The 27,994-nt window shown below is 41.7% G+C and overlaps 1 protein-coding gene across 10 annotated transcripts; it reads right to left on the bottom strand.

The window, feature by feature from the left end:
* Positions 1 to 26,841, bottom strand: LOC6493995 (RING finger protein nhl-1). Of its 10 annotated transcripts, none has more exons than XM_032451354.2 (14): positions 26,427 to 26,840; positions 23,239 to 23,361; positions 19,017 to 19,157; positions 17,142 to 17,277; positions 15,280 to 15,422; positions 13,393 to 15,216; positions 13,353 to 13,358; positions 10,154 to 10,833; positions 6,373 to 6,651; positions 4,555 to 5,349; positions 1,314 to 1,473; positions 714 to 854; positions 501 to 577; positions 1 to 442 (listed from the first exon to the last, which is right to left on the bottom strand). In XM_032451354.2, the coding sequence occupies exons 3-14, from the start codon at positions 19,149 to 19,151 to the stop codon at positions 229 to 231; spliced, it is 4,590 nt and encodes a 1,529-aa protein (XP_032307245.1). In that variant the 5' UTR covers positions 19,152 to 19,157; positions 23,239 to 23,361; positions 26,427 to 26,840; the 3' UTR covers positions 1 to 228. The 10 variants fall into 10 exon arrangements, with proteins under 10 accessions (XP_032307245.1, XP_014762517.1, XP_014762515.1 ...); XM_014907031.3 differs by lacking the exon at positions 13,353 to 13,358 and adding an exon at positions 12,203 to 12,217 and having other exon boundaries at positions 13,966 to 15,216; positions 26,427 to 26,839; XM_014907029.3 differs by lacking the exon at positions 13,353 to 13,358 and adding an exon at positions 12,203 to 12,217 and having other exon boundaries at positions 13,930 to 15,216; positions 26,427 to 26,839.
* Positions 26,842 to 27,994: the final 1,153 nt, after the last annotated feature.

Genomic DNA, 27,994 nt, shown 5'->3' on the forward strand with positions numbered 1-27,994 from the left:
CATATTTCACTCAAACTCTGACGAGTTTTCGCTTTTTTTATTTAAAGGTTTCTTTTTTTCGCTTTAGTTTAACAAAAAGTTTTCGATTTTTTTCTCAGCTTTTCTCTCGGCTAATTGGCAGAATTTCTGGGCGCAGAAATAGAGACAATAATTGCCCTGGCACTTCCGAACAAATAATAATTAATGACAAAATGAGATAATGCAATTGTTTTTTGAAGACTCCCTGAATCAGAAGACTTGGACGCGATGGTTCTCGCGATCGCACACCAAAATGTTGCCGTTCGACATGATGGCCACGCCCTCGAGTCCTTTGAACTCCGAGTCGCCGGAGCCCCAAGAGCCGAAGGTCTTCAGGAAGCTACCATCCGGATTAAAGATCTGTATGCGATTGTTGCCCGAATCGGCCACGAAAATATATCCCAGATCGTCCACAGCCACTCCGCTAAAGGAAATGTTATTAGTGAATTATACTTCTGGCAGGGATAATTCAATTTGCTTACCGTGGAAACTTGAACTGGCCGTCGTCGGATCCCTCGCCACCCACCGTGGACAGGACCTTGCCATTGACGTCGAAAATCTGCGGAAAGAAGGACCGGGTCAAATAAATTGCGAACGAATCTGGGCGGTGAGCATATTTTAATTAAAATTGTTCACATGGCCAGACAGGCATGAAAAGAGGTAGGGGCCGGTGGGGCAGTAGACTGGTGGCTCACCTGAATCCTGTGGTTATTCGAATCGGAAACAATCACACGATTCGTGTTCGATACGGCTATATAATGCGGATGCTCAAGTTGTCCCTCGCCACGGCCGCAGGTACCGAATTTGCCAACGAAGGAGCCATCGGATTGGAAAACCTGGCGAATGCGAATATTCACGATATATAAGTTTACAAATTGAAATGGGCACAGGAGCTCTCGAAAGGATGGACAAGGGACCGTCCTTGCCAATGCATATACATATATTCCAGTTAAGCTCATGAAAATTTGCTGTTCTGGCATTTGCCAGGTGCGGCGGGTGTCCTGGGGGAGGGGTGGTGTGCGCGCAGCTCAAGTGTGACAAATTGGGCAGGACTCGAGCCTTGCACCCATCACCCACCACCCCAGCTCCTCACCCAGCCCGATCCACTGAATATATAAATATTTGCATGCAAATCGAGATTGAAGATGGAGGCAAACTGGAAAAGGTTGTGAATAGTGAGAGAGATTGAAGGCGGGTTATGGGTGGTGGCAGGTGGGCAGATGGTGGATGGGTGACTCAGTGGAAGCTGAAATGGAAATGGAGACACAACAGAACACCCTGAACCCGCTTCTCACCTGCACTCTGTGGTTCTCCTTATCGCACACGTAAATGAAGCCGAGTGCATCGGTTGTTACGCCCCAAGGATAATTGAATTTGCCATCTGCGGTGCCCTGCGAACCGAAGGCGCGCAGGAATCGTCCTTGGGGATCGAGCACTTGTATGCGATGATTGTATCTGTAAAAAAAGAAACAAAAAGAAGGCTCAGTCTCACCCAAAAGCTTTACAATACATATTACACCTTTGGTATACTTTTCCTCTTATTCGAGTGCTGCTTAAATAAATACAGATTTTTTTCTCAAAATTACATGTTTTCTGTTCTTAATAAGAAACATTCTACATTTATTATTTTATCAACAGATATTTGAATTATTTCTTTAAACTGAAACAGAAACGGTAGCGAAGCATCCTTCCGACTTAAAGTCCTGCTGCCAATTTATAGGGCCATTGAATCGACGGATTCCCGGTTAATTGCGAGCCGTAACGAAGAGAGATCTTATTACGGGTTCCCGAAAATAAAATAAAAACCTGCGAGGGTTGTCAACCAGAGCGCGACGCCTTGGAATGCCAAAAGGTGTCGGCCGTGGGTTTTCGGCCCGTGGGTGGGCGGATGGGTGTTGGGCTTAGCTCTAAGCCGCTTAACGTGCAAAATCAAAGTTGACTCCTACAATGAGCTGGCGGCCCCCTCCAGATCCGGGTGCTTAACGAGATTTTGCGTCAAACAATGACAGCACTCGTAAAAAGGTTACAGATAACATGTGCAGGAGCGCCAGAAACTCTCGCCGTCTCCTGGTTGTCCTGGCCTGGCCCGGGCAAGCCAAGCCCGGCCAAGTCTGGCACATGTATCTCATTAACGCGGCTATTATGCGCTTAGCCCTGCCAATTAGAAGCCCGAGAAGCCAGGCCCGGGAATTAATCATGCGCCTTTGTTTGCGCTTAATTAAAACGCAGACTGACCGCTGCCAGGGGCTCAGCCACTCGGAGATAAAATATCACCCCCGAAAGTGAATGCAATATCAATTTTCTATTCTAAAAGGCTCTATTTTGGGGCTTCTGATAGGTTATGAAAGTGTTGTAACGAGTCATGTAGAAATATCGTTCATTTTTAACTACAAAATAAAGATGTTTTATAATTTTTTTCAGACAAGAATATACTGCAGTACGAGAATGAGATTCATGATGCTATAAATTAAATATATTCTTGACCAGGATCGCCTTTCAAGATGATATACCATAAATCTAGTTTTAGTGTCTGTTGGGCCAAGCAGCCACCAAAGATTGCATATAAAATGATAATAATATGCTAAGCTGCAGCTGTTGTTATCAGCATGTTTCGTCTCTGTTTTGTCCCCAGTTTCGCATGCGCTTTATTGTTTTTTGTAGCGTATGCGCTTTGGGGAGCTTTGGCTGAGCTTCTGCGCAAGCTCTTGGTTTGGCGTTTTGTTGTGATTTGGAGTTGATTGGAGCCGCATAGATTTGGGTTAAATTGAACCAAAAATAAATATATTGAACCCTGATTTGAAACGCGTGTATTTATTCGGCTGCTATTAAAACTACTAATAGCATAACAGTGTCCTCTTGTTTCATATCTAGTTTTCCAAAAATTATTTTTGTGAGTCCTAGAACTTATATGTAATTTTACTAAAAGGATACACTGCAGCCCTAGTTTTTTATCAACACTAGAAATCTTGGGGTTTTTTGAGAATTAGTCAACACTAAAATATTTTAAAATCACTATAAATGCCAGTTCAAGACATAAAGACTGGTTAGTATACTACTCCACCCCATCGGAAAGGTTACTCATAATAGGGATTTATTTATTTTATTGAAACAAATTTTTCATTTAATTTATTTCCTCTTCTTTTTTTTCTTCTGCGACTTGCCAAACAATGGATTTTCCTGCCGGAAGGACATACCGCTTGGCAATTCTTCTTGTATTTTTTCGTTTAATTTTTATGTTTACATTACTTGCAATCTTTTTTGGACGATCACATTGTATTGGTTCGTGTTTTTATTTTATTTATTTAGTTTTTTTCTTTTAATTCACCTGACTATCATTAGTCTCTTAGTTTGCTTGCCAATGCCTTGGTATTGGTTCGTGTTTTTATTTTATTTATGTAGTTTTTTTTTTTTTAATTCACCGGACTATCATTAGTCTCTCATTTCGCCTGTGGATGACAGAAAGCCTGCTTTCTTATCCTGCTTCCAATCCGGGGACTTTGTTTTTTTTTTGATAACTTTTGCGGCCCTTATTCTGTTGGACAATCACATTGTATTGGTTACTCCTATTTTAATTTTATTTATTTTAATTCTTATTATTTTTCAATTTCATTAAGTTTTAAGCCTAGAGGCCTAGAGGAACAAAGGCTGATTCAGGGTCCCATTGGACAGGTTCATTTCAACTCTATTTTATTTTTTTGATTTATTTTTTATATCAACTGATTTTTTATTGGTCGCTCGAACTCTTTCTCGTCCGGTTTGTTATTCTGCGATAAAATTTTGCGGCTTTTATTCAAATGTTTTTGATTATTTTATCCTTCGTTTCTGAACCTTCGTTTAATTTTTTTCACGTAATTTGATTTGGCTGCAATCCCCCAATTTTGTGTTCCATAAAGCCAAATTGGCAGGATGTAATTCACATATACTGGCCTTTTGCATCTTAGCGGCATAGTGTTTTTTCCACTTATCAGCCAATGCAGTTGCTGAATCCTTAAATTTTACTTTTTAATCGTTGACTTGAGATTTGGAAGTAAGTCCCTTGTCATTTGGACTCTTGCTGTTTTATTTATTTTATTATTTTTTTTTGGTGTAACTCTTATTTTGCATATTTTATGTATTTGATAGAAACTTTGAAATCAACATACTATTATCTTTGAAACAAATACTTTTATGTGTTTAACAATAAATATATGTTTAAATCAATTCTTCATGTCATTTCAAGTCGATGGCAATGTATTGTAAATTTTAATTTTCTTAAGCCTTATATAAATTATTAAGTTTTTGTTCTCAATTAATTCATAATTTTATTTTAATTATTTAATTTTGTTTTTTATATCTGTATCACTTCTGTCAGATTTAAGAGTAAAAAAAAAATGTTACAACCAAATTGAATGCAATTTCTGAATAAACTTTTTGTAGCATACTTTTTCGGGCAACAATTCTCTATCGATAAAAGTGATTGTAGTCCAACTTGTGGGTTAAAAACTAATCCTAATATAAGTCTCCAATGTTAATAAAATATTTTAAAAGGACACTCACCTATCGGCAATGATGTACTGGCCGATGCGATTGACGGCCACTCCGGCCAGGCAGTCGAACTCGCCCTCGCCGTTACCGTACTCTCCGAACTCTTTGACGAAAATGCCATTGGAGTCGAAGACCTGCACCCGGTGGTTGCTCGAATCAGCCACCACGATGCTGTTGTCCGGGCCGACGGCCAAGCCGCGCGGCCACGTGAAGGATCCGGGCTCGCTCCCCCGGCCCCCCAGCTGGAACAGCTGCTGACGCTTGCGAAGGTACACCTGTTTAGGGATAGTACCTGCCGCTCCGGTTATACCGGCTGCTGCTGCTACCGTAGGGGACGTAGGGGAGCCTAGCCCGTTTTTTGACCCGTCATCATCGGAGGAGGCCAGCTCGTTGGCCTGTCGCAGAGGGAGGCCCAGGCTGAGGCGCCGTGACACGTCGCTGGCGGTGCTGCGTCCGCTCCCGCTGCCGCTGCCACTTCCGCTGGTACCGCTGCCGTAGCCGTGCGCATGCGACGACGTCGACGACGACGCTCCCGTCGAGGAGGTGCCGGCGTGCGAGTCGCGTGCGCTGCCACTGCTTCCGGCAGAGTCCTTGCTGCTCTTGTTGCCGTACTTGTTCTTGAGGTAGCGCGCCCAAGAGCTAAGGGCCTCGCCGTCCTTGCTGTCCGTCGCGGAACTGCCGGCACCCAGGCCGCCGGAGCGGGAAGAACCCGCCCCCCCGCGGTCCGTGATCGGGGAGTTGTCGCGCGACTTGAGAGCGTGCGAGGAGCGGCTGCGGGAGAGGTCGCTGCTACCGTAGCCGCTGTACCTGCAAAGGAAACCAAAGGATTAGCCGGCAGGACCCAGGGGTCGTCGATGGGTGGGTGGGCAATGGGTGGATGGGGCAATGAAGTTCTGGCTGAATTCGAAAGTCATGAGGCGCTGGCAAACTGAATAAAGTGGCTATTGATTTATATAGTTGCTGAAAATTATTATATGTCTTAATGGTTGTGACTATGTTGGTATTTCAATCTCTGCAAGTTTCTGATAAAAAGATTGAAAATATTTAAGATTGGGATCATTTCATGTGAAGTTTAGTAATGAAATCCAGTTCTTGTTTTGAAATAGTTTGATAAAATCTATGCTCAAGTTTTCTTAACTTTGTTAATTTTTTGTAAAGAAAGGAACAATTTATCTGTCAATGAAATGTATTTTGAGGGAGAAGAAAAAATCTTTTAAAGAAACCTTTTTAAGGATATAAAGGGTATAGTTTTTCATCTATGAATACCAATTCTTAATACTTATTCCATATCTTATAGCCACTTTCTTCGCTTTCCTGAATTAAATGAAACGTGTGATTGAAAACTAATAAGAGAAAGGGGATACTTCGTGGCATGATGTCCAGTTAATTTCGGTTAATTTAAAAAACGCGAATAGTTTCTCTTTTTTTACCACAATTAATTGACTAATAGAACCAATAAGAAATACAAATAAAATAAACCAAAAAAATTAATTCCAAAAAGTTGAATTAGTGTAGAGTGCAACATAAACGAGAACGAAACGTGGCGAGAACGTTGGACGTGGCACGCACAGAAACTCAACTAAAAAATAATTAAAAACTATAGAAATTAAATGTAAATTAAAATTAAATTCGATAAATTTGGTCAAAAAATTTCGGTGGGGGGACAGCACACGCACAATGAAAGCGCCCAGCGCACCAAAAAAAATAATATTTTTATTTTTTTCGACGGGATATGTACAGCCGATAACCTTCAAGTATTTACAGGGCGGGGGCTTCAAATAAGGGGCGGGGGGTCTGAGATCAGATGGCTCACTGAAGAAGGGGGCGCACCTTGAGGCCAGGTAAGCGGACGGCGAGACGGTAGTGGGGGACACCGGCTCATCCAGGTCGTCGTCGTCGTTGCCGAATTGATGGGAGGAGCGACTGCGCGCCAGCCGGGTGCGGCGCTCCTTCATTGCCAGATAACGGGATCTGCCCGTGCCGTAGCGACCGTCCGAGTCGTCGCCCGTTCCGGTGGCGTCCTCATCGAAGGAGGCGGTGGGCGTGGATAGCGAGGGTTGCGTTACAATGGCGCTGCTCTTGCTTTTGTTTAGAAAGCGGCTTGTGTAGCTGCAAAAATGTTGATTCGGTTCGGTTTTCGGTTTGGTTTGGTTTCATTTCTTTGCACTTTATATTCATTTTAAATTATTTGTGTGTGTTTTTTCTGTTTTAAGATTATTTTTGATATGCCTGTGCTGTAGCTGTTGCTCTGTGTGTCTCGTTTTTCAATTTTCAAGCTAATCCCTTGCCCTGTGGACGACCACCGCTTAATTAACTAACTTTTAACTAGCTTAGGTCCGGGTCGGGTGTCCGGGTGTCGGCGTGTCGGCGTGTCGGAGTGTGTAGGGCTGTCTCATTTATTAGCCATTAAATTATATTAAAATACAAGGCGTGGCACAAAACATATAAAATACAACAAAGTGATGCCACCAAAGAGCTGAGCTGAAAGTTTCTAATTAAATTCACATTTCGCATTATCGAAAGTTAAACAAAGTAGTTGGGAAAGTTCGGTTAAGTACGTGAAATTATGGCGCCGATTCGCGTCCTTGCTCCTGTGACTGTGTCGGTGTCTGTGTGTGGGTGTTTTTCGGTGGGTGGTTCAGTGGTTGGGCGGTTAAGTAACACGAAAGAGGAGGCAGAAGCAACAACTACTACAAAAGCTTCTCGGAATACATAGAAATATTAAAAGCACGGAGAATAGCATAAATTAAATGCTTAAATCTAGGTGAGTTCATAAGAGTAATGCAAAAAATTCTGGAATAAAATCCAGAAAAGCGAAAGCATCAGGCGGTGTGGCAGTGAGGCAGGCAACACTTATTGCTGCTCTTTGATTTTACAAAAAAAGAAGTATAATTATGAACAAAAGCACAAGGTCAGTGCATGTGTGTTGTTCTGCTTTAATTATTAAAAATATAAGGTTTAAACTAGTGGCAGTGAAACTTATTCATTGAGGCCCCCACACTGCGATAATCGGTACATGGGTTGTACAATTTCAGTTCGTTCCCAAAATAAAAGAAAAACTTTACTACCTTTCATTTTAACCCTACTAAATATATTCCAATTGCAAAACTACTCATGAGAACTTAAAGGTATAAAATGGTAAAAGTGACTTCTATTTGTCTGGATGTGTTTGTAACTTAAAAAATTAAACTAGCTTTTGATGGGCAAAATCGATCAATTGCCACCATGAAAGAGCCAATTAAATAAGGATTAAAATAGGAACTAAAAGTGACTTTCAGCCAGTTTTGCTTTTGAACATCTATGTTTTCATCCAATTTAGGCCTTTTGATGCCTTTAAGCTAATAATAATTGCCAGCTGCTGCAATACGTTCTGCACAGCCCTTGGCTAACTGATAAAATCCAAAATTTATGCAACTGAAAGTGTAACCTTCTCCCGTTGAGCATAAATTCAACTTACTAAACAAATACCTTCGGTAAACACACCGCGATAAACAGACTAGCTGACTGACTGACTGATGAACCTGGAACTGAAACCGAACATGGAAGACGGAGTCGGAGATGGCAAATTATATGCCGGCAAAGGACCTGATAACAGATACCAATTTATAGCATTTTGAAACGAAGGTACAAACGCGAATAAAATTGGGAATGGAAGGCGGGTGCCTTCGGGGGAGAGTGGGCCTGTGCTGTAATTACATTACACAAGATTTGTTGCAAAGTGGAAAGGGTTGTTCAAGTTGTTCGGCATTTGTTGTCGTGCGAAAGTAAAATTAAAGAACTTTTTGTCGCCAAAGCACAAAGGCAAGTGGGAAGGAGGGAAGAGGGCAGGGGAAGGACATCGCAGTGTATTGAGCCCAGAAAGAACCGCATTGATCCCTTTGAAAAGGGTATTGACAGAAGGACATAAGGACAGTTGGAAAACAGACAGAAAGCGTAGAAGTAAAGTTAATTTCCAGCTCTTTGAGTGGCTCTTCCTTATTTTTTTTATATTTTTTGAACCGTTCACCATCATCACGGTTCTATTTGCCCATTGAAGGTGACTCCAAGTACTCCGGAATACGGCCAACTTGTTCAATTTTATTTCCAGAGAACATTCAAATATTTAATCAGTAGGGTTAAGCTGTTAGACGGTGGAACATTCAACGTTATGGGTTAACAAACACAAATTGAACTATGAGTATGAAATTGAATTGGATTCGGGACGAGAGCCTGAGCCTGAGCGACTTATAGAATATGGTATTAGATATTGTATAGATTGAGTCGGGGCTAGACATCGGCAAGACGTTTTCGGTAGCGAGCCCGGCCGGGTCTGCTGATGTACGGGATGCTATAGGGCAGTGCACTGCAAAGATCAACAAATAGAAAACATTGTGTTTGTGTGTTTACCTAATTTGTTCGTGTGTGTGTGTGTTTCTTGGTGTCTTAGTCTTAGTCTTAGTAGGTGTGAGAGAGCAGCACTGGGTGCTATGTAAAGGTTATGAACTTGACAATTAGACGCCACACGAGGCGTATGAGCAACAAAGTGGCCAGTGCCATGTTAATGCCAGCGCGGAGCACTTGCACAAAGCTAAATAGTAAATAGTGGGATACAAAAGAGAGTTTTTGTGAATCTAAAGTAAGTCTAATACATCGGGGTGTAGAAAAAACCAAACCAAACGCAATTACTTATTAGGCATATCGATTAAAGCCACTCCGTAATATTCAATCGGCATATCGATTGAAGTCACTCTGCAGTTGTGTGTGCATATTGTGTTCCTAATTAAAAATTTAAATTAATTGCAGGCACGGTTTTTTGCATGTAACTCAATTAGTGTTTGTGGCACGCAAAACGAGGAAAACAAATTACCCCGCAGCCGTATTTGACACATAATTTATAAATCTATATCGTATGCCATGCTCATCAGATACATATGCGTTTTTAGACCCGTATCTTTTAACAACTGTATCTAATAAGCTTATGCACAGAGAAAAAACTTTAATTAATAGTTCCATTTGTTGATTGTTATAAGAAATATTCAAATTGAAAGTCTGTCTCTATCCAAATTATATACATATTTTTTTAAGTTTATTGAGCGATTTTTGTATATTTTTAATCAATAAATGTTACCCTAAACTATAAAAATTATATTTGCATAAAAACGGCCAGTTTCTTTGATTTGCATCTCAACCTATGTTTTTTAATTTCAAATTTTATTAGCTAGTGAGATCAATAATTTATATTCTCCAATTTAAAATAAATATTAAAGGGAATTGGGAGTTTTATTTTAGTGAAATTTATGAATTATTAACTTTGTAACTTTGTGAATAATGTACACCTAGAAATTAAAATATTATTATATATTATCTCTAGAAAGAAGGTCTTTTAAAAACCTTAATTATGAACCCCTATATAGGTCTATTATATGATAATTTTTAAATAAATTTAAAAATTTTAAAAAATAATTGAAAATCGTATATTTTTTCTCTGTGCAGATAATCTCTTATATTTATTTTTCTATTATACGCCTAATTAGCCATGCAAATTAGTTCGGTTATAGAGAACCAGAAAAAATACACTCAAAAACGCTAGACCAAAATTTTGGAGCTGCGGGAAGGAAGGTTTCGGAAATACCTGCTGCCTGTGCCGCTGCCGTAGCGATCTTCGCTCTCGCTGGCGTGGTGGGGGGCTGGTACCGCCCGGGTGCGGGTGGTGCTGCTGCCACTCCCATAGCCGCTGCTGGATGGCGTGGCATAGCTGCTGCGTCCCGCCATCGTGGAGCTGTCGTCCCGAGAGGCGCGGCGAGCTTCCAGGCGATCCCTGTAGGAGGTGCCGGAGGAGCCACTGGCCGCGGTGGTGGAACTGGTGGCACTGCTGGGCGTGGATTTGGTGTTGGTGGTGCTGCTGGCCGCACTCGTCTTGGGCTTGCTCTCCGTCTCTGACTCGGATTCGGACTCGGAGCTGGTCTCCTCCTCGCTGCTGGAGCTGGACTCGGCCTTCTTCTTGTCCGCCGAGCCGTTCGAGCTTCCGGCGTTGTTGTGCTGCGGCAGGAAGCGGCTAACAAAAGGCTTCTTTTCAGGGACCGCCGTGGTTTCCTTGGCGGTTGAAAAGCGGGCTGAGCTGCCGGCCTTCTGCTGCTGCTGCGAGGTTGCGGTGCTGCTGCCACTGGGCGTGGCATTTGCCGAGGCTGCTGCCGTTGCCGCCGTGGCTGCCGCCGAGCTGGCCGAACTCTCTGTGGAGGCGCTGCTGTCGCTGCTTCCGGATCGCTGGGTCTTCTTCACGGCCGCCACCTGAGCGGAAACGGGTGGTTTCGACTGTTGGTAAATGTGGGTAGAGCATTGGGAGTTGCATCAAAATCTGTGGCTGTGGCGCTGGCCGTCTTAGTTAGTTGAGTTTGGGGTGGTAGCCTCGAGACATAACGCAACGAAACGAGTAAGGAGCGCAGTGCAAATGCAAGGATATACAGAACAATGCATAAATGGGTGTGTGTGGAGATGACGATGTGGCATGGAGTGGCATAGAGATGGGGCAAAGGTTAAAGGGTGCTGTCGTAGGGGATTTAAGGCTCGGTTCTAGGCGAAAACTGGGAAACTCTCTAAAAATCATATTTCTACTTTTCTACATTAATATAAAAAATAACTTTGATCATTTTATACATTTTCCTTTTGGAGTTTGTGAACTGTATGATACCCGGTACTCTCTCCCATCTCTTTTCTTTCAAATCACATTATATGATTATCATTTTAACTAACATTTAATCAACAAATAAAAACTAATTTAATCAACCAATCATTTAATCAAAAAGTAACTACTACATTATTTTAGTTTAGATATTTAAAAGAATCTTCTACCGTAGTAAAGTAGGCAACAAAAAACGTCAAAAAAGAGAGAAGGCACCAATTACATCCTAATGTCCATTCTCAACTCCAGAAAGGCCATCATGCATTTTACCGAGAATAATAAATCGGGTCTGGCAAAGGACCCTTTTCAAGTTTTATGTTTATGATATTTCATCAAGTTACTTTGATGTTGCCCTAATTGATCGAACAACCTTTTCCTATTTCCATTTTCTAAATGCCAGCAGCAGGACAAATATGCAGCGCCCGTGCATAGTGACATATCACTATGCCACTCACACACTCGCACATAGAACTATCACAGACACACACAGACACAGTCTCGAGTATGGAGTCTCGATGGGAACTGGAAACATTGTTAAACTGACGGAAACAGCCGCATCGCTGAAATTCGCATGATGGTGAAATATTCGCCATTGAACCCGGCTCTGTCTGGTATTTTTCAGGGGCGGCGTAGGTGGGCGGGCAACAATGTGTGAATACATGACAGGAGTGTGAAGGGGTGAGGGAAGGGGGGGATGTTGGATGAGGAGCCAAAAACGAAAGAAAAATATACACAACAGAAATATTTACAGCGGACATCAGAAATTGCAAAACAACAAAACGGGCAAAGAAATAACAGAACGAACAAAAGAATGATTCAAAATAAAATAGTATTCGAAACGATGAAGAAAGCGACAGAGATACAGAGCGAGATAGAGCAATATAGAAGTGATATAGAATCATAGAGAAAATGTCTAATAGTTGATCGGGTTCTGCGGTTTATTCATCTCGACAGCAATGACCAAACAAATTTAGTAAGATTTAAGCAAATTAACATCACTACCACATCGTTTGTCCACTTTCAGTGTATAAATAGATGCAAAGTTTGAAAGAGGCAGACAGAGACACGGAGAAAGAGAGAGAGAGAGAGAGAGATGTGTAGAGAGAAAGAGAAAAGGAGAAACAAAAATTTTATTTTAGAATTTAAATGCATTTTGTAGTTTTCGGTTGCTTTATTTGTTGTAACTTGTTTTTGCAGTCTCTAACTAACGATAAGGTAAAAGATGTTAAGCTACTACATTAGAAAGTATATATATAGGTATATATATCCATATATCGGTATATAAGTAATGAATGTCTACAATATTGTACAATTCTGATTTCTGATGTCCGAGTTTTGGGCCGAAACTCTGCTTTCTGTATATTAATATTGTTGTTTTTTATTCGGCCGGAGGAGAAAAAGGTTTTGACCCAAAACAGCATTAGGTTAAAGGCGCTCACAAGACAATAAACGTAAGTAAATAAAAATTAAAAGAATAAAGAAACAATCGGAATAACATAAAACAAAGAGACACGAACTTACAAAAATAAATGACATAAAAAACGGGATGGGATAAAAATAAATATAAAACAAAATGGAAGAAAAAGGGACAAATTTCGGGAAGAATGCTTATTTCATTTGTTGGTTAGGTAAGATTAACAGTAAAAGTAACGGTAAATGGTAAACGGTAAACGGTGAATGGTAAACGGTAACAGTTAACAGTTAACGGTTATTGGTTGCTCTCGTTTTCGGCCGATTTGTTTCGACAAATACAAAGAAACACTTACGGAGCGGAGGGGAAGTGTGAACGATGGAGCACAAATAAGAACGAAGCACACATGGCGTATACGTAATTATATTTATTTATTTCGGCGGGATATTTATTTCGGTTGTGGGGCAAAAAATGGGTAAAATACTGAGCCAGCTTAGAGCGACAGCGAGTGCTACCTAAAGCTAAGGAGAGTCGGCTGACAACTGATCTATTTTTATAGTCCACCAGGCTGAAAAATCTTTAATAATTGTGATGAAAAACTAATCAAGCTAACAAAATATTTTTAAGACATATTCTGAAGATTTTTCCACCAATTCTTCATAGATTTTCATGTATTCATCTATTTTTGATTCTCCTTCCTTTAAAATGTATACCTTAATCTTCTGTATCTCCTTTCTTGACCTCAATCTTCTTCCTCCTCATCTTCATCATCATCAGTGACCTCTTCCTCTATATACTCGTACTCGCTGCTCGATTCTTCGGCAGCATCTTCTCGGGGAGCTACTAACTCTTCTTTCGAGCTTTCTGCTTGTTCTTCACTTTTTTGACTATCTTCTTGGGAATTTTCAGGGATATTCTCGGAAGGACTCTCATCTATTTTGTGGCTTATGTCGCTTTCTGGCGGAAGTACATTTATCACTGGAGGAGCTATTCTTTGAAGAGATTCTTCTTCCTTCGGCTGCTGAGTTTCTTCTGTCTCTTCCCCTTCTTCTACCCCCTCCCCTTCTTCCTCTTCTTCGCTTTCTTCTGCTGTTTCTTCTTCGTATTCGGAAGAGGATTCCTCCTCTTCTGTAACCTCGGAACCCGATGAGGCATCCTGGCTAGCTTCTGGAACATTAAGCGTGTCCTGCGGCGCCACACCTGCCTCCTGTTCTACTTCACTTTCTTCAGACTCTTCTGTTTCTTCCTCCTCCTCTTCGCTATCACTGCCTTCGCTGGCCAGGGCTTCTTCTTCTGTATTTGTCTCATTCACACTTACCTCGGCCCGCGTCGCGGTTGCTGCACTGTTACGCACTGGAGACGCCGCCTGATTGGAGCTGCCATCGCTGTCCTCGCCGCCGCGGTTCTTCAAGGCTGCCACACGCTGATCCCCGGCAGTCTCCGCACTTCCGGAGGCACCAGATCCAGTACCAGATCCGGAGCCCGCTGCGCTCTTTCGCTTCTGGCGGGCCAACTCCTCCTCGTCGGCGGCTGCTTGCTGGTTCTTCTGCTGCTGCCTCTGCATGGCGGCCTTTTGGGCCTGGATGGCTGCCTGGATCGCTGCCTGGGCTGCTGCCGCGCCATCCGACTTCTTCTCGGGCTTCTCCTTGCCAATGTCCGCAAGGCGCTGGACCACGCGGGCGCAATCACTCAAGCGGATAATGCCGCTGAGCTGGCCCCGGGACACATCCTCGCTGTCGAGAACCCGATCCTTTCGCTCCTTGAGCTCCTGCTGGCGCTGCTGTTGCTGCTGCTCCGAGTCGGAGTCGTCGTTCTGGTGGGATCGCACAAAGCGGGATCGGAAGCGCGAGGACTTGCCAGCCCTGCCCGAGGAACCGTCGTTCTCGTAGTCGTTCTCGTAATCGTAGTCCCCACCCCGACCGTAGCGATCGTTGTTGGCGTGGGTGGCGCTGCGCTGCGGACGTTCTCCGAACTTTCGGCCGCCGAGGACGGGCTCGTCATTGTAGCCTCCCCGCTCCTCCTGCTGTCGGAACTGGGTGGCCAGGCGGTGGTCGCTCTTGGACCGCATCAGGCCCGGTTGCAGGGCACTGGGCGGAGCCAGGTGGGAACTGCTCACCGAGCCACCGCTGGGCGTCGAGTGCGGGGCAATGTTCAGATCCCCGAAGGTGGCCAGGTTCATCACCAACTGGTTGGGGTCGATCGAGACCAGGAACCTCACCCTCCTACTGTAGTCATTGTTCTCGTACTCAAAGTGACGCAGGAACTCCACCGTCTTCAGGAATATCTCCTTGGTGTCCATTAGCTCGCAGTCGTCCCACTCGACGGTCTCGTTCATGTACTTGTCCACAATGTCGCAGTTGCTGCTGATATTGGTGATCTCTAGATCGAGGTTCTCCTTGAGGGTGGTCAGATTGCGCAGTTCCACGGCCAAGTAGCGATCGATCTCGCCCTTCAGCTGGTCGGAGCGGTCCTTGATGGCCTTGGTGATCCGGCGGTAGATCTCGTCGATCTCCTCCGTCACGCTGATGGCATTGGTCTGCAGGCTCAGTGTGTTCTTCTCGATGATGGCCAATGAGTCCTGGAGACGGTGCAAGCTGCGACGAATCTGTGGGAAATAAATTTTGGATTAAATATGATGGGTCACCATCTAGGGTTTCTTAACTCTTACCTGTGAGTTAAATCGCGTAATTTCACGCCTTAGGATGTCCATGTGGGCACTCTTGCAGTCCTCGCAGATTTTCTTCTCGCAGTGCGCACAATGGGACAAGTAGGCCTTTTCCGAGCAAACACCGCATCGCTCCATAATTTGACCTGCAAAGATGCCAAGGCGGGGAGAAGGGACAATTACTAATCACTGCTGGCAGCCAAATATACACTTCCAAATGGGCCTCACAAATGACTTCCGGGCCGGGTCGAGTCGAGTTGAACAATAAAATGCCAGCCACGCCGACACCAGCAGCTCATCAATTTGCACTTTTGGCAACAATGTCATGCCACATGCCAAGTGGAGTAGTTTCAGAATGTCTGTTGCATTCACTAATGCGATTTCAAGAGCACGAAATCAACTGCACCTAAGCGGCTGTTATGCAGCTAAGCACTGAAAACAATTGGGGGGTTTAAAGTGCAGAACTATGAGAATTATGACAACTTGGATATATTTAAAGAGGAGGAACTATAGAGAAGCGAACTACTTCACGTGTTTATTTATCTAATGTTTACTGAACTCAAGTATTCCCCAGTGTATGTGTGTCACATCCTTTTGACTCGAGATCCTTTGGCTCGTTGTCGACGGGATGCTGATGCCTGCGCTGTGGCAATGCAAATAACGAGCCTCAGCAATGGGGCAACAATGCAAACATGGAGAAGATGTTGTCGTTACTACTGCCGCCTCGGCTTCGGCTTCAGCAGCAGTCAGAGCTTGAAAAAGTAAACTTTTCTGCATCAATTGCTGGCTGGCATTGGCAATGCCTGATGAACACTGCTCAGCTGCTTTCGCCGCTTTCTCCTAGCCGTCCTAGCTTCCTAGTCCTAGCATCCTGAGCTTGGCAATAAACTGACAGAGGATGGGGCTGAAAAATGTTGTGTGTGCCAATAGTTGGCTTCTGTATTTTCTCGTGTAATCATATGGAAAAGTGAATTTGCAAATTCCACATGAAAGCTGTACGAGAGCTCGTTGTCCTTGCTATATCCATAACACGAAAAGGATTCCTTTGTTTCGCACATTTGCATAGCTAAGGAGAATTTGTGTAACTATAGCTGTAGAAAAATTAAAGAGGTGCACTTGGAGAAATGAGGCAAACACCAATTGAAAGGGCTCTTAATAAATACTTAATATTGGGACTTGTCGTCCTAGAAATGCCTAGGATTCTGCCTTATTCTGTGGCTAATAAGTATGTAGATAGCTTGGGAAAATATCCTCACTGTGACTGGGATTTCGGATAGCTTCGTCTGCCTTATTAACTCGCACTCGAACCTGATTGCAGCTGAAAGTTGCAAGCCATTTGCATACCGCCCCTGCCCTGAATTCACCCCAAAATAATTGCGTAGTCATCCTCAGGAGTCTGCTCCGAAACCCAGCACTGGCATCAGCACCGGCACCGGGGCCAGGCCAAATGCAAATTGCTCAAAGGAAATCAATTTGGCTTTGCTTAGTTTTAATTGCTATCAGCTGGCTGGCGAGTGGGGCCGTGACTTTTTAATTGGAAAGCCAAACATAATGGAAAAATGCTAGTTTTTGTGGCCGCGTCACTGCATTCCTAAAATGCTTTTCGCTCTCCGTTTTTACTGGAATTTAATTAAAGTTACAGAAATGATTACAGGGCAATATTTTTATTAATAACATTTCTGCCAAAGCCAAAGGGCAGCTCTGTGCCCTCAAAGAGTTCGCTTTAATTGCATCGAAAATGCAACCGATTTTGGCATGAATCCGAAAACGAAAAGTTCAGATTGGAAGTTGGAATTCATCGCAAATATTTCACAAACGTCCAAAGGAAAAATTGAAATCAAACAAAATTGTAATAATTTCTTTACCTGAAGTGGGATCGGGCAGTTCTCCGGTTATTTCGATGTGCAGCTCCAGGAATCTCTGCAGGGTGACGTTGGTGGGGAAGGCCTGGACGCCGTTGTAGGGTATCCGGTGTTCGGCACGACATTCCGGACACTTAACCTGCGAACCAAACACTCATTAGTTCAACCGGAATTAGTTCTCCTCGGGCGTTGAATTAATAATAATATGATTGCAACCGCTTGAGGCTAGACTTGAAACGACTTTGTTTCTGACACTTTTCTTTTAATAACATTTGCCGGCTTAAGGCCATAAGCAGCCATTGGATTACTAATTAAACGATAACTCTTCAAATGAATTGCCATTTGATTACGGATTCTGAAACTATTAAGATTAAGACTATTAAACTATTAAACTGTTCGCAACTTTAAAAACCTCTCACATTTGGCAGAAAACATGGAAAGGCATCTTGAGTGCGCTTGAGTTTCTCTCCTGTCGGTTCGCAAATATTTCCACAAAGATCTATTCATTTTGAGGACTTTATCTTCTGCTCGACAGGTAATGCAACTTCCCCCCTTCTCCCTTCCCCTACATAGGTATATATAATTTTTATTTCCCTTTTTTTCTTAGTTTGGCCAACACAATGAAAATGCTTACCAATTATTTGCGTGGCACTGGCTGAAAGCCAAAACAGAATTTATAAATACACGCAGACACAGGCGTTCTCCGCTTCTGAGACTATAAGTAGCCCACCACACATATACCCACCCATACACCGACGGCACTCTGATGGGTCCATACGAGCCCACATATATGCCTTTCTATATAATTTTTCAACACGATATCTACGCAAATGCGCCGCGAGCCCCAAGATACGCAGATAAATACAGCATTTTCGGGGGCGTCTTGTTGGGCGCCTTTTTGTTTTTCCTCCCATTTTATTTGGTTTCATTTCCCAAGCGAGATTTTCCTTCTCGGCTAAGCAGCTACTACACTGGACTCTAAATATTTTTAATCGTATTTATTTTTTACTAAATAATATTATTTAAACGGGGAAAAGATTGGAGAAAGAAATACTTTTTAACGAAACTTTTAAATAGATTTCACAAGTTTGATTTAATTCTTTGGCAAAAATTAAAATTTAGTGGTTTACATTTCATTTATATTCCATAAACTGGATTAATTTTTGTAATGGTAAAATTTTATTGGCTTGTATACATATACATATGATATAACTTCGTATGTATAAACATTTTTGTGTCAATATTTCATAAAATGGAAACCATTTTATTAAGGAAATAACAATTAAAATCAAATATTAGAAAGGCAATTTTGTCTTTTCTTTTGAGTAAATATTCGAAGCAATATGAGAAAAGAAATAGAAGATTAGGAATACAAAAGTGGTACCGAATATTTTCAATTATTTGTTACTTAAGTATTTGTTAAGTTTAAAGTTCAAAGTTACTAAAGCCATTAGATACTCATTCAATTACTTATTTAATTTCTAAAAGCTTTATATAAATAAGTCATCTTATCTATCAAAATTATATTTTTAAAGATATACACTTATTTTTAGTAAGAATTTTTCTAAAAATTAAGAAAATATGTTTTGAAAATAAACTCCAAAAAGAAAACGATATTAGTTTAATAAGTATAGCCCTGTAGTTTCTAAATTATGCCCTATATGATAAATCCTTTATCATGGTAACTCCTATAGGATCTTATTTTGCCGAGTGTTAACCAGCGACGCATGACGTCCGGGGGCATTAACCAAATTGCCACACGCACGCCGCACAAAGGAGACCGGCTGCCTCTACCACTGGCCCTGCTCCGGCTACTGCTCCTAACTTATACTGGCTACATAGCCCTGCCGGCGGGATGATTAATGATGATCGCCTCACCTGTCGCCGCACGTAGTCCACCAGGCCCTCCATGCAGGGCTCCATGCAGAAGGAGTGCTGGCATGGCAGCAGCTTCGGGATACGGTACCTGTCCAGGCAGACGCAGCACGTCAGCAGCTGCTCAAATTGCTCCATGGCTCACTGAAATGGGAAACAGAGAATTAGATGCCAGAGAGCCAAACACAAATATAGAATTCGAATCAGATGCAAAACAATCATTAGGCCTGATTCGATTATACCGCAGAAGCGCTGTCAATTTGATATTCATATCATTATAAATTCCGCCCGATTTTGCGCCCGTGCCGCCCACTCTTAAGCTCATCATAAGACGACAGACAGGCAGTAAGCTCCGCCAACCGAAAAAGCCAGAATAAAAAAGGAAGGAAAAATCCGATTGCCACGAAATTCTTTCATTTGAATGAACACACAACCAAACACACACACACACACAGAGAGGAGCCAAGGACCCAAGACGGCAAAAGTCATACAATAAATTGACCATTTCGTCGTCGTAAGTCGCGAGCCGACTTCATTTGACCTGGGTAAATACACTAAGCCACAAATCTGCTTATGGCTGCTTCATTAAAAGCGGCTCTGACAAGTTTATTTGGACGAGCCCCGAAACGTATTTGATATGCCATCGTTCCTCCCTTGATCACTGTACCCGAGCCATTATTGTAACTGGCAGCATGTGACTCTTTGAAACTGAGGCGAAAAATCCTATATCTTTTGAGTTTACAGTGGAAACTGCAGTTTATGGAGAAATGTGATATTGCATGTCTCAATTTTCACTTAGTGTCGACCAATAAACTGAACCACAAACCGTCAAGGAGAAACTTCAAGCCGGAATTCAAATAAATTTTCTGGGAAAAGTTACCTCGTTACAGTATTAATAAATTTGTTGCAACATCATTTAAGAAGTTGCAATATATTCAGGCATTAATGGCAAAGGGAAAGCTGTCGCAGTTGGGATTTTAATAATAAAAATGACACACATTTCGTAGGAAGAGCTGTACTGTGCTGTGCTGGCCGAATATTTCGGCTGATGCCCGCATATACAAGTATGAAGTATAAATATAAATACAATTTTTGACTGGCTGGCTGGCGGGATGACTAGCTGACTGGCTAACTAGCTGGCTGGTGATATGCATCGCGTATACGCCGCGTGTGTCGTACCAATGCGCACTTCCTGCCCGTAAATAAACACGGAATGTGGGAGGATACAGCCATGGCAGCGACGGTGAAAGCGGTCCATGGCTAATTGTCGGGTGCCTGTTTGCCATTATTGTCCCAGCCAGCCAGCCAGCCAGCCAGCCAGCCAGCTCGCATAAATTTAAGCCATCAATTTAATGCGGCCAAAAGTTCACAGTGCTATCGCAAAACCAACCAAAAAAACCAACAAAAAAGCAAAATAAAGTGGATATTCTCGATGTATGGCATGCGAGCATATGCGAATGAAGTGCAATTAACTGGAAAATGCGCTAAAAATCAAATTGAATAGAAATTTTGTCGCTGGCTCAAATTGTGCGTGCTGAATTGGGACGCTCGGGTATGAGCTGGAGTGTGTCCTTAAAAGGACGCCCATGTGGCTGTTTGCTTGTAACCATGTGTGGGTGGGTGTGTGTGTTTGTTGAATCTAATTTAGCCATTGCATTCGTGAATCGCTGCTGAAAGGATTAAAGTGAATAGCACAGCTTGCTGGGCAGCATAATGAAAACCACGGAAACCCGAAAAGTACCCTTCCGCTCCTCTGCTTTCAGTTAAATGTTGGTCCAGCTTTTTGGCCATGCCGGCCCTGCTGGCCATGAATGGAAGAAAGTGAGTTAGTTGGTTTCCATTCTGTCCTTGAATGCTTTCCCCGTTCCGTGCGTTCGGTGAATAAAATTGCGAAATACCAAACCAATAACCCGTGTGAATCTTAAATACATTCCAACTGCATCGAATGAACCAGAAAATTGCAACTGGAGCTGAAAACAGAGCGAATTCCGAGTGCTTGTGATCGTTTACATATACTCGAGAAGGCGAAGGCTAGAGTGTCTGATTTTCGCCAATATACGTATAAACAGCTCTTTGTTTTCTTTCGAAAGCCAGATTGATGGCGACAGTTGGTGAATGTTTTGTTTACAGACACGGCGAAACAGCCAAAAAATAATTAACCTTGAGGGGGTTAAAATTAAGTCGAGTTATGTGACCACACGCAAGCCGGAAGAACAGTAAACGGTGAACCGGAAACGAAAACGGAAACGGAGAGACCTCCAACACACCGCACCCACACACTTGACCCTGAGCAAATTGGCAAGTCGTGGCGCGGCACAATGAGCTGCCAAAAAAATCCAAAATAAGTGAAACCCAGAACCGAAATGGGTCAAACATTTCGCTGGGTGACGGAAAATCGTCATCGCAAAGTACTGAAAATTGAAATCAACACAAATAAATTGAAATGAATGCGATGAAATTTGGGTCACTGGCTGTCGCCACTAAACCGCAACCAGAAAAAAATACACAGAAAGGGGGGTGGCCAGAAGCCCAACTCACCAATAGAAATGGGAAACTGTTTGGCAATCGTAGCTATAGCTGCTGCTGTCAAAGCGCCACTCAAAGGCAATCATAAAATGCAATTGGTTTTTGGCAATGCGAGAATCCTTAAAACTTCGATAACAAAACGTTTACAACTCGAGAGCGGCCCGGGCACTTGTATTTTTTATAATTTTCATTAAATATGTACGCATACGCTGCGGACTCAATCGATTTCCGTTCGCTTTATTTTACTCTTTTCCTATAAATCTATATCTGTACAATTTTCTAAATATATTATAGTGATTTTTTTTTCCTCGGGGGGGATTTTAGTTTGTATTTTGTGGGCAACGCGCCTCGTAGAATTCGATTGGAAATGTAAAAAGCGACTGAGGGCAAGTGAAAATTGCCAAGCACATGAGCCAATGAGCCAACAGGCAAAACAAGAGCAGTCCATATTATTTTAAATATATACAATCGCGCCAGACTTCTCACTTTTCGGGCCCGCTCTCTTTTTTCGCTGTGTATCTTGCAGATACTTATTATGTATATATCGCTGGCACGGCAAGGCAAGGCGAGAGCGAAACAAAACAAAATGCGCGATCGCAAGACAAACGCAAAAAAAAGTGTATATTCTTGGCGATCGAGTGTGCTGGTGTGTGTGTGTGTGTTGTATCTACGTGGCAGGGTGCAGCCTGCAGGCCATTAATGAGATACAAAGATACAAATACTTTACACCGCATGTGGCTTGCAAATGAAGTTCTCACACGGCGATTCGACGGCAACTTATTTGCTCATACCCGTGTCTTACCAATAATTGTATTTACGGGCAATAGGTATATATATAAGTATATAGATACTTTTCAGTATGTACGCACACACTCTTTGACGTCATCAAATGAGCTTGTATTCCCATTTGGACGTACGCCGGCATCGGCATCGGCATCGGCATTTTCCATCTATATCCCATTGCTGGGCTATTTGTGTGCGCTTTTGTGTATCTCGCTGTAACGGGCCCTAAAAATAAACTTCATTGAAAATTGGAGCGAGCATCGGTCCGATTCGCTGTTTTCTCCTTAGCACCCTCTTGCCCCTTTCCGCCAGGCTTCCGATTCATCAGCAAACTAGTCAAACATTCCGCCGGGCTAATTGAAAAGTTTTCACTTCCATCAAGGGTTAAGCCCTGCACTTCAGACTCACACACTTTTTCGGGGGCCTCTACTCTCGACCTTTCAAAAATACTGCAGTTCAAAAAATACATGGTTCTTTATTAACTCAAAATTAGGTTTTATGATTTACATTACTTTAAAAATAGTTTCCTAAACTAATAAACTGAAGAAAATAAATAAAATCAAACTATCTGTTCAATAAATTTCCAAATACACTCGATAGAGTCTCTTTTTCTCTCTAGTGGCTCTCCTCAAGGTCAGAACTCTGCATCTCCCTTATGGGAGTGGGATTGAAAATAGAAACTCCCTTGCCCGGAATTCACTGACTGCACTGCCCCGAGGCCAAAGATAGAACTGCAGAATATTCGAGGGCTATAAATAAGCGAAGCAGACAAAACAGCAGATGCAATCGAAACTTTTTCGGAAAACAAAAAAATAAGGAGCGAGTTTTTTTTTAGCACCACTGTCTGTGGCAAGAGCTGAAAACTTTAAACTGAAAACTGTATTTTGACGTTCGAATTACGTTGGTGATTGCTTACCGTTACTTCTGCTTTTCTTCCTTTTCCTCTTACTCTTCTTCTGGCTGGGGGTGCCGACTTCCGGCTAACGGTATCCGAGGCGCCCTTGGGCGGGGCCTGTTCCCTGGCTGTTAACTGTTTTGGCTAAAAATTGACGCAAAAAAAACAAGTTCATTTTTTAGATTTTTAAATTTTATTTTAAATTGAGTAGGAAATTAAAAATTTATACAGAAGGCCACAATATAGTAAAATTAAAATAAAACATGAAATAAATAGATATATAATGTATAAAATAAATAGGTATATAATAAAAAATAAGAATATTAAAAAGGATATAAACATTTAATTATTGGTTACTCAATTTATATTAGAAACAAACTTTTTAAAAAAATCGTCCCGCTTTAAAAGTATTTATGTATGAAATAATGAAGCTTATGAATGCTTATTTATGAAATATATAATGCTTTTATGATATAATATGATGAAAATAATAAAATGATAATAATATATGATGTTATGAATATAACTTATGATACTTAATAAAATATAATTTAAACTTAATAATGTATTAAAGTTTACAAAACTCCATAGAGTCCATAGAGTTAACTCTTTAAAGGACACACAATAGATTTCCTTTACTCTTCTTATTAATTGTTGTCTAAAAAGGACCTTGTCTTTAAGTTTAAAGTTCAAAGTAATTTTCCGAGTGCAGCAGACGAAGAGCCGATTAAATCAATTGACGCTGCCAACTGCGATGATTAATCGATTGAGTTTTTGGCCGGCGAGCAACAGGAAACAAGTCGAAAGAATTCGAATGGCATAGAGGCAACCTGGCGAGCACCTTTACGGCAGATCGATTTCGGGCAAAGCGGGGAGGACAGATAGGGACTGCCATATCCGTTAACCTGGTCATTAACAACCAGCAAATGGCGAATAAGCCGCATGATGCCGACTTAATTACTTTCTCTCAAAGGCTCGGCAGGCAAAACAATGACAAGTCCGCGCGGGTGGCACTGTCCTGGCAGGTGAGATATACATGCTCGGCGGTTAAGTACATATAGCAGTTACATATAGCAGAGGTAATGAAGTTCGAGTATTGTGCATTCGGACAGATAAGCTCCTTGGCTTCACACATTTGGCCGGCTTAATGAATAGACTGCGGGCTTGCTGCGCGGGGGCTGCTCGCGGGGGGCATATGCATCTCGGCAATTTCTATCAAAGCACATCAGTTTAATTAACTCGGACAGTCCGTGGCGAAATAACGTTCAATTAAACGAAACAATAAGACAATGGAGAAACAATTTCCGCGAAAACAAAGACATCATTAAAGGCAAAGTTTTATTATTCCAATAGTATAAAGTTTTTGGCCAAAGTCTATTCTATTTGACCAAAAAGTAAGTAACATAAAAATTAAGTTTTCAGAGAAAATCATTAAAGGTCCTTAAAGGATTAAAACAAAAGGAGTAAAACTTACACAATTTTAAAATTATTTATGCAAATAAGAATTACTTTAAAATGGAATACCTATTTTGAAATAACTATATTTTTAATGGAACTAATTCATATAAATACTTTAAATGAGCTGAAGGCCACTAGTCGATATTGCACTTCCCCACCAGTTAACTTTAAGTTTTAACTATAAGCTGGCTTTACATAAATAAATAAACACTTAAAAATACTGTATAAAATTTAATCTATTTAAAAGATCAATATAATTTTATTGTACGGCCTTAGGCTATATGAAAATGTTCCTTAAAAACCTATGTCTCTGATTCTTGGCCATATATAATGCATTTTTTTAATCCAAACTTGGAAACAGTAGTCCTAGTTATATTTCTAACATTTTTAGTTCAAGGACAGTAGGAATAAAAAATAATTTTTTAAGATTCCATTAAGATGAACTTTCAGTTAGTATGAATTATTACTGAAACTCGCTAGTTCCTGCTAGCCAATTATTTTATGAAATGAAAACCAACCGCAGTTGTTTCGAAGCAATAACTTTAAAAAGTAGTTCGGGTTGAACTTTATTTTAGCCACTTTATGAGAACATTAATTTAAATACGAATCTGCGGCAAGGAAAGTGCAGTGTTGGCTTTCTATGCTGCCAGCGACCTTGAACTTCCTGTGAAAACTGAAGCACTCGCTTGCCAATAAAGAGCGAACGTTAGAGTGGGATAAACAAAGAGTGAGGAGAGAGGTAGTAGGTCCAATAAGGCTAAAAGGAAAAAAGGAAAAACTGTTGCCTACTTTCGGGCGGATCATAAATTCAACCTCACAGCTTTCCCGTTTAATCTTTGGCATTATTTGTGCATTTTTCGGAAATGAAAAATTAAATGATATAAAACACACAGTACACAATATACAGTACTGTGCGTTTGTGCTTTGGGCGAGAGGTGTGAAAATTAAAATAAATATGCAAAAAGCACCACAAACATTCGGGAAACAGAACAGAGACGGAAGCAGAAGCAGAAATGGGATGCCTGAAATGGCAAATGAAAAATGAAGAATGGAAAAGTGGACAAAATAAAAAGGCGAAACCGAAACAAAATAAGAGCAAACAAAGCAATCAATGATAAGCAATGAGCAGCGGGCAAAAGACAAACACAAACGGCAAACAGCAACACGGAATGGAAATAGAAAATCTCTGAAAATGTCGCTGATTGAATCGAACTAAAAATAAGGCAGGCAACGCGGCGTATGAGCAATGTGCGTCGCCAAGTGTGTGTGTTTGTGTTTGCGCTTGTGTTTGTGTTTTGGATGAACAAATTATTGCCATGCTTTTTGATGAGCTGACTACACACACACACACACATGCCGACACACCAAACACACACTACAACACATATCAAGAGTCTGAAGAAGATCACCCCGTCTACACATTTGAATTCGAATACATGATTATGTCAAAATGTGTTAATAAATTTCAACGGCCACAACAAGAAACGCTACGAAAGATGAAAATAATTTTTGACAGCTTTTCACGAATGTGGGGGCGTGATGGTGATGGTGAGGGTGGTGTTGATGGGAAGCCAGGTGACATTTTCAGGCTCTCCCCCGCGAGGTTTTCTTTTTTTTTACATAATCAGCAGCCATTGAAAGCGCCGAAGCTCATCTCCATTTGAATGAGCCGCCAAAAAACGGGTTGAAAATGAGGCTTAAATCGTGGATATCCCCCACCTACACCTACACCCATACCAACTCCCACTCACTTGGGTTGGACTCGGCAGTTCGCTGATGATTCACGTAACTTTTGCAAATTTATTCGCATGCCTTGGCGGCAAGTCCTTTCACTCTCCGGCTCTCCGGCTTTCTTCACAAAAACAGATTTCAAAACTGATTTTCGCTATTTTGTTGAATATTGTGTTGGCATTGGGGGATAATCAGGACACTCGCGCTGCGCTTACTGATGCTAAGCCTTCGGCACAACAAACTTTGCACCCTCACGCACGGCGCGACAGGTGAAAGATCTTCGATCAGATCTTTTTACCTTTCTATATATATATATATATATATATGGGTATTATATATAGGTGTATATCGAACTGGGACTATGGCTATTATCGGGGTATCCGCACGTCCACTCGCGAGCGTGCCAGAAATGAAAATGAATGTTTTCCTCTCAGCCAGTTGATGATCAGCCGTTTCGGTCTTGAGGTGAAATTTTATAAATATAACCTGCTGAGCAGCGGCAGCAACAACAATCACAAATATTTCAGTGTCTTCTTGCCACTTTCACGTAGAACTTTTGTTGTTTCTCATCTTCACCCGACCCCAACGAACCTGTATGGAAATCGCACCATATATACTCGTTTACCGACATACTATATAAAATATTTCTGCCATAATTATCTGAAAGAATTCCGCTTTTTACAATGTCGCCCAGAAAGTCCAAGAGCACATATATAGTATCCTCGGTGCACCTATGGAACCAATTACCTGCTATTCCGCAGTTCTTTGTTGCAATTTCACTTTTCCCCGGACCAGGAAAAAATGGAAGGCTAAGAAAAACACCTCCCACGCTATTATCTGCTGGCATGAATCATTTTAGCCATTTCCTAAATATTTATAGATTTAAAAAAGCCTCTATTGATGGCTTAATATGAGCTAAAGAAATTAATGTCTCGGGCGATGTGGGGAGACTTTTTATGAAAATCGCATTAGAGCCTAATTGAGTTGGGTAACAAGTGAGAAGGTATTTATGAACCATCTGCGTATAATTATATTTTTATAAGGCGATATGGTGTACTATGAATAGAAGCAGTGCTCTCTATCGCCACTTTTAGTCTAATTGGTCGCCATTCTGCCTTTCTTGCCAGACAGTTGGTCTTTTGTCTAGCTTTTTGGCCATCTCCCATGACGGTCTCCCATGGCAGTCTCCTGTCAATCGGCGACTGATGAATTGAGTTTACCACAGAGACATTTTCCGGCCAAAGAGTGCCAGTGCCAGTGGCAGTGGCAGAACAAAGCCACAGCACCAGCACCACAACACAACAACGGACAAAACGAAAACAAAAACAAACCAAAATAATTGCGATTTATGAACGGGCCAAAACAAAGATGTCAACGCATTCGGAGAAGTTGTTGACGGTCTCTAGGTCAGTCCCCATTAACATCGCCATAGCCTTCAGAGCATATATCCTCGGAAACACTGCGGAAAAATCTGCATCACAAAGGAATATTCCATTGATGGAAAAAGCTTTCGTTGCTAATATTTTTATGACAAAATTAAACTAATTTCTATAGTTTAAATAACAAAAATGCCTAAAAGTATGAAGTA

Source organism: Drosophila ananassae, chromosome 3L (assembly GCF_017639315.1).
Source record: "Drosophila ananassae strain 14024-0371.13 chromosome 3L, ASM1763931v2, whole genome shotgun sequence".
Classification (NCBI taxonomy): Eukaryota; Metazoa; Arthropoda; class Insecta; order Diptera; family Drosophilidae; genus Drosophila; species Drosophila ananassae.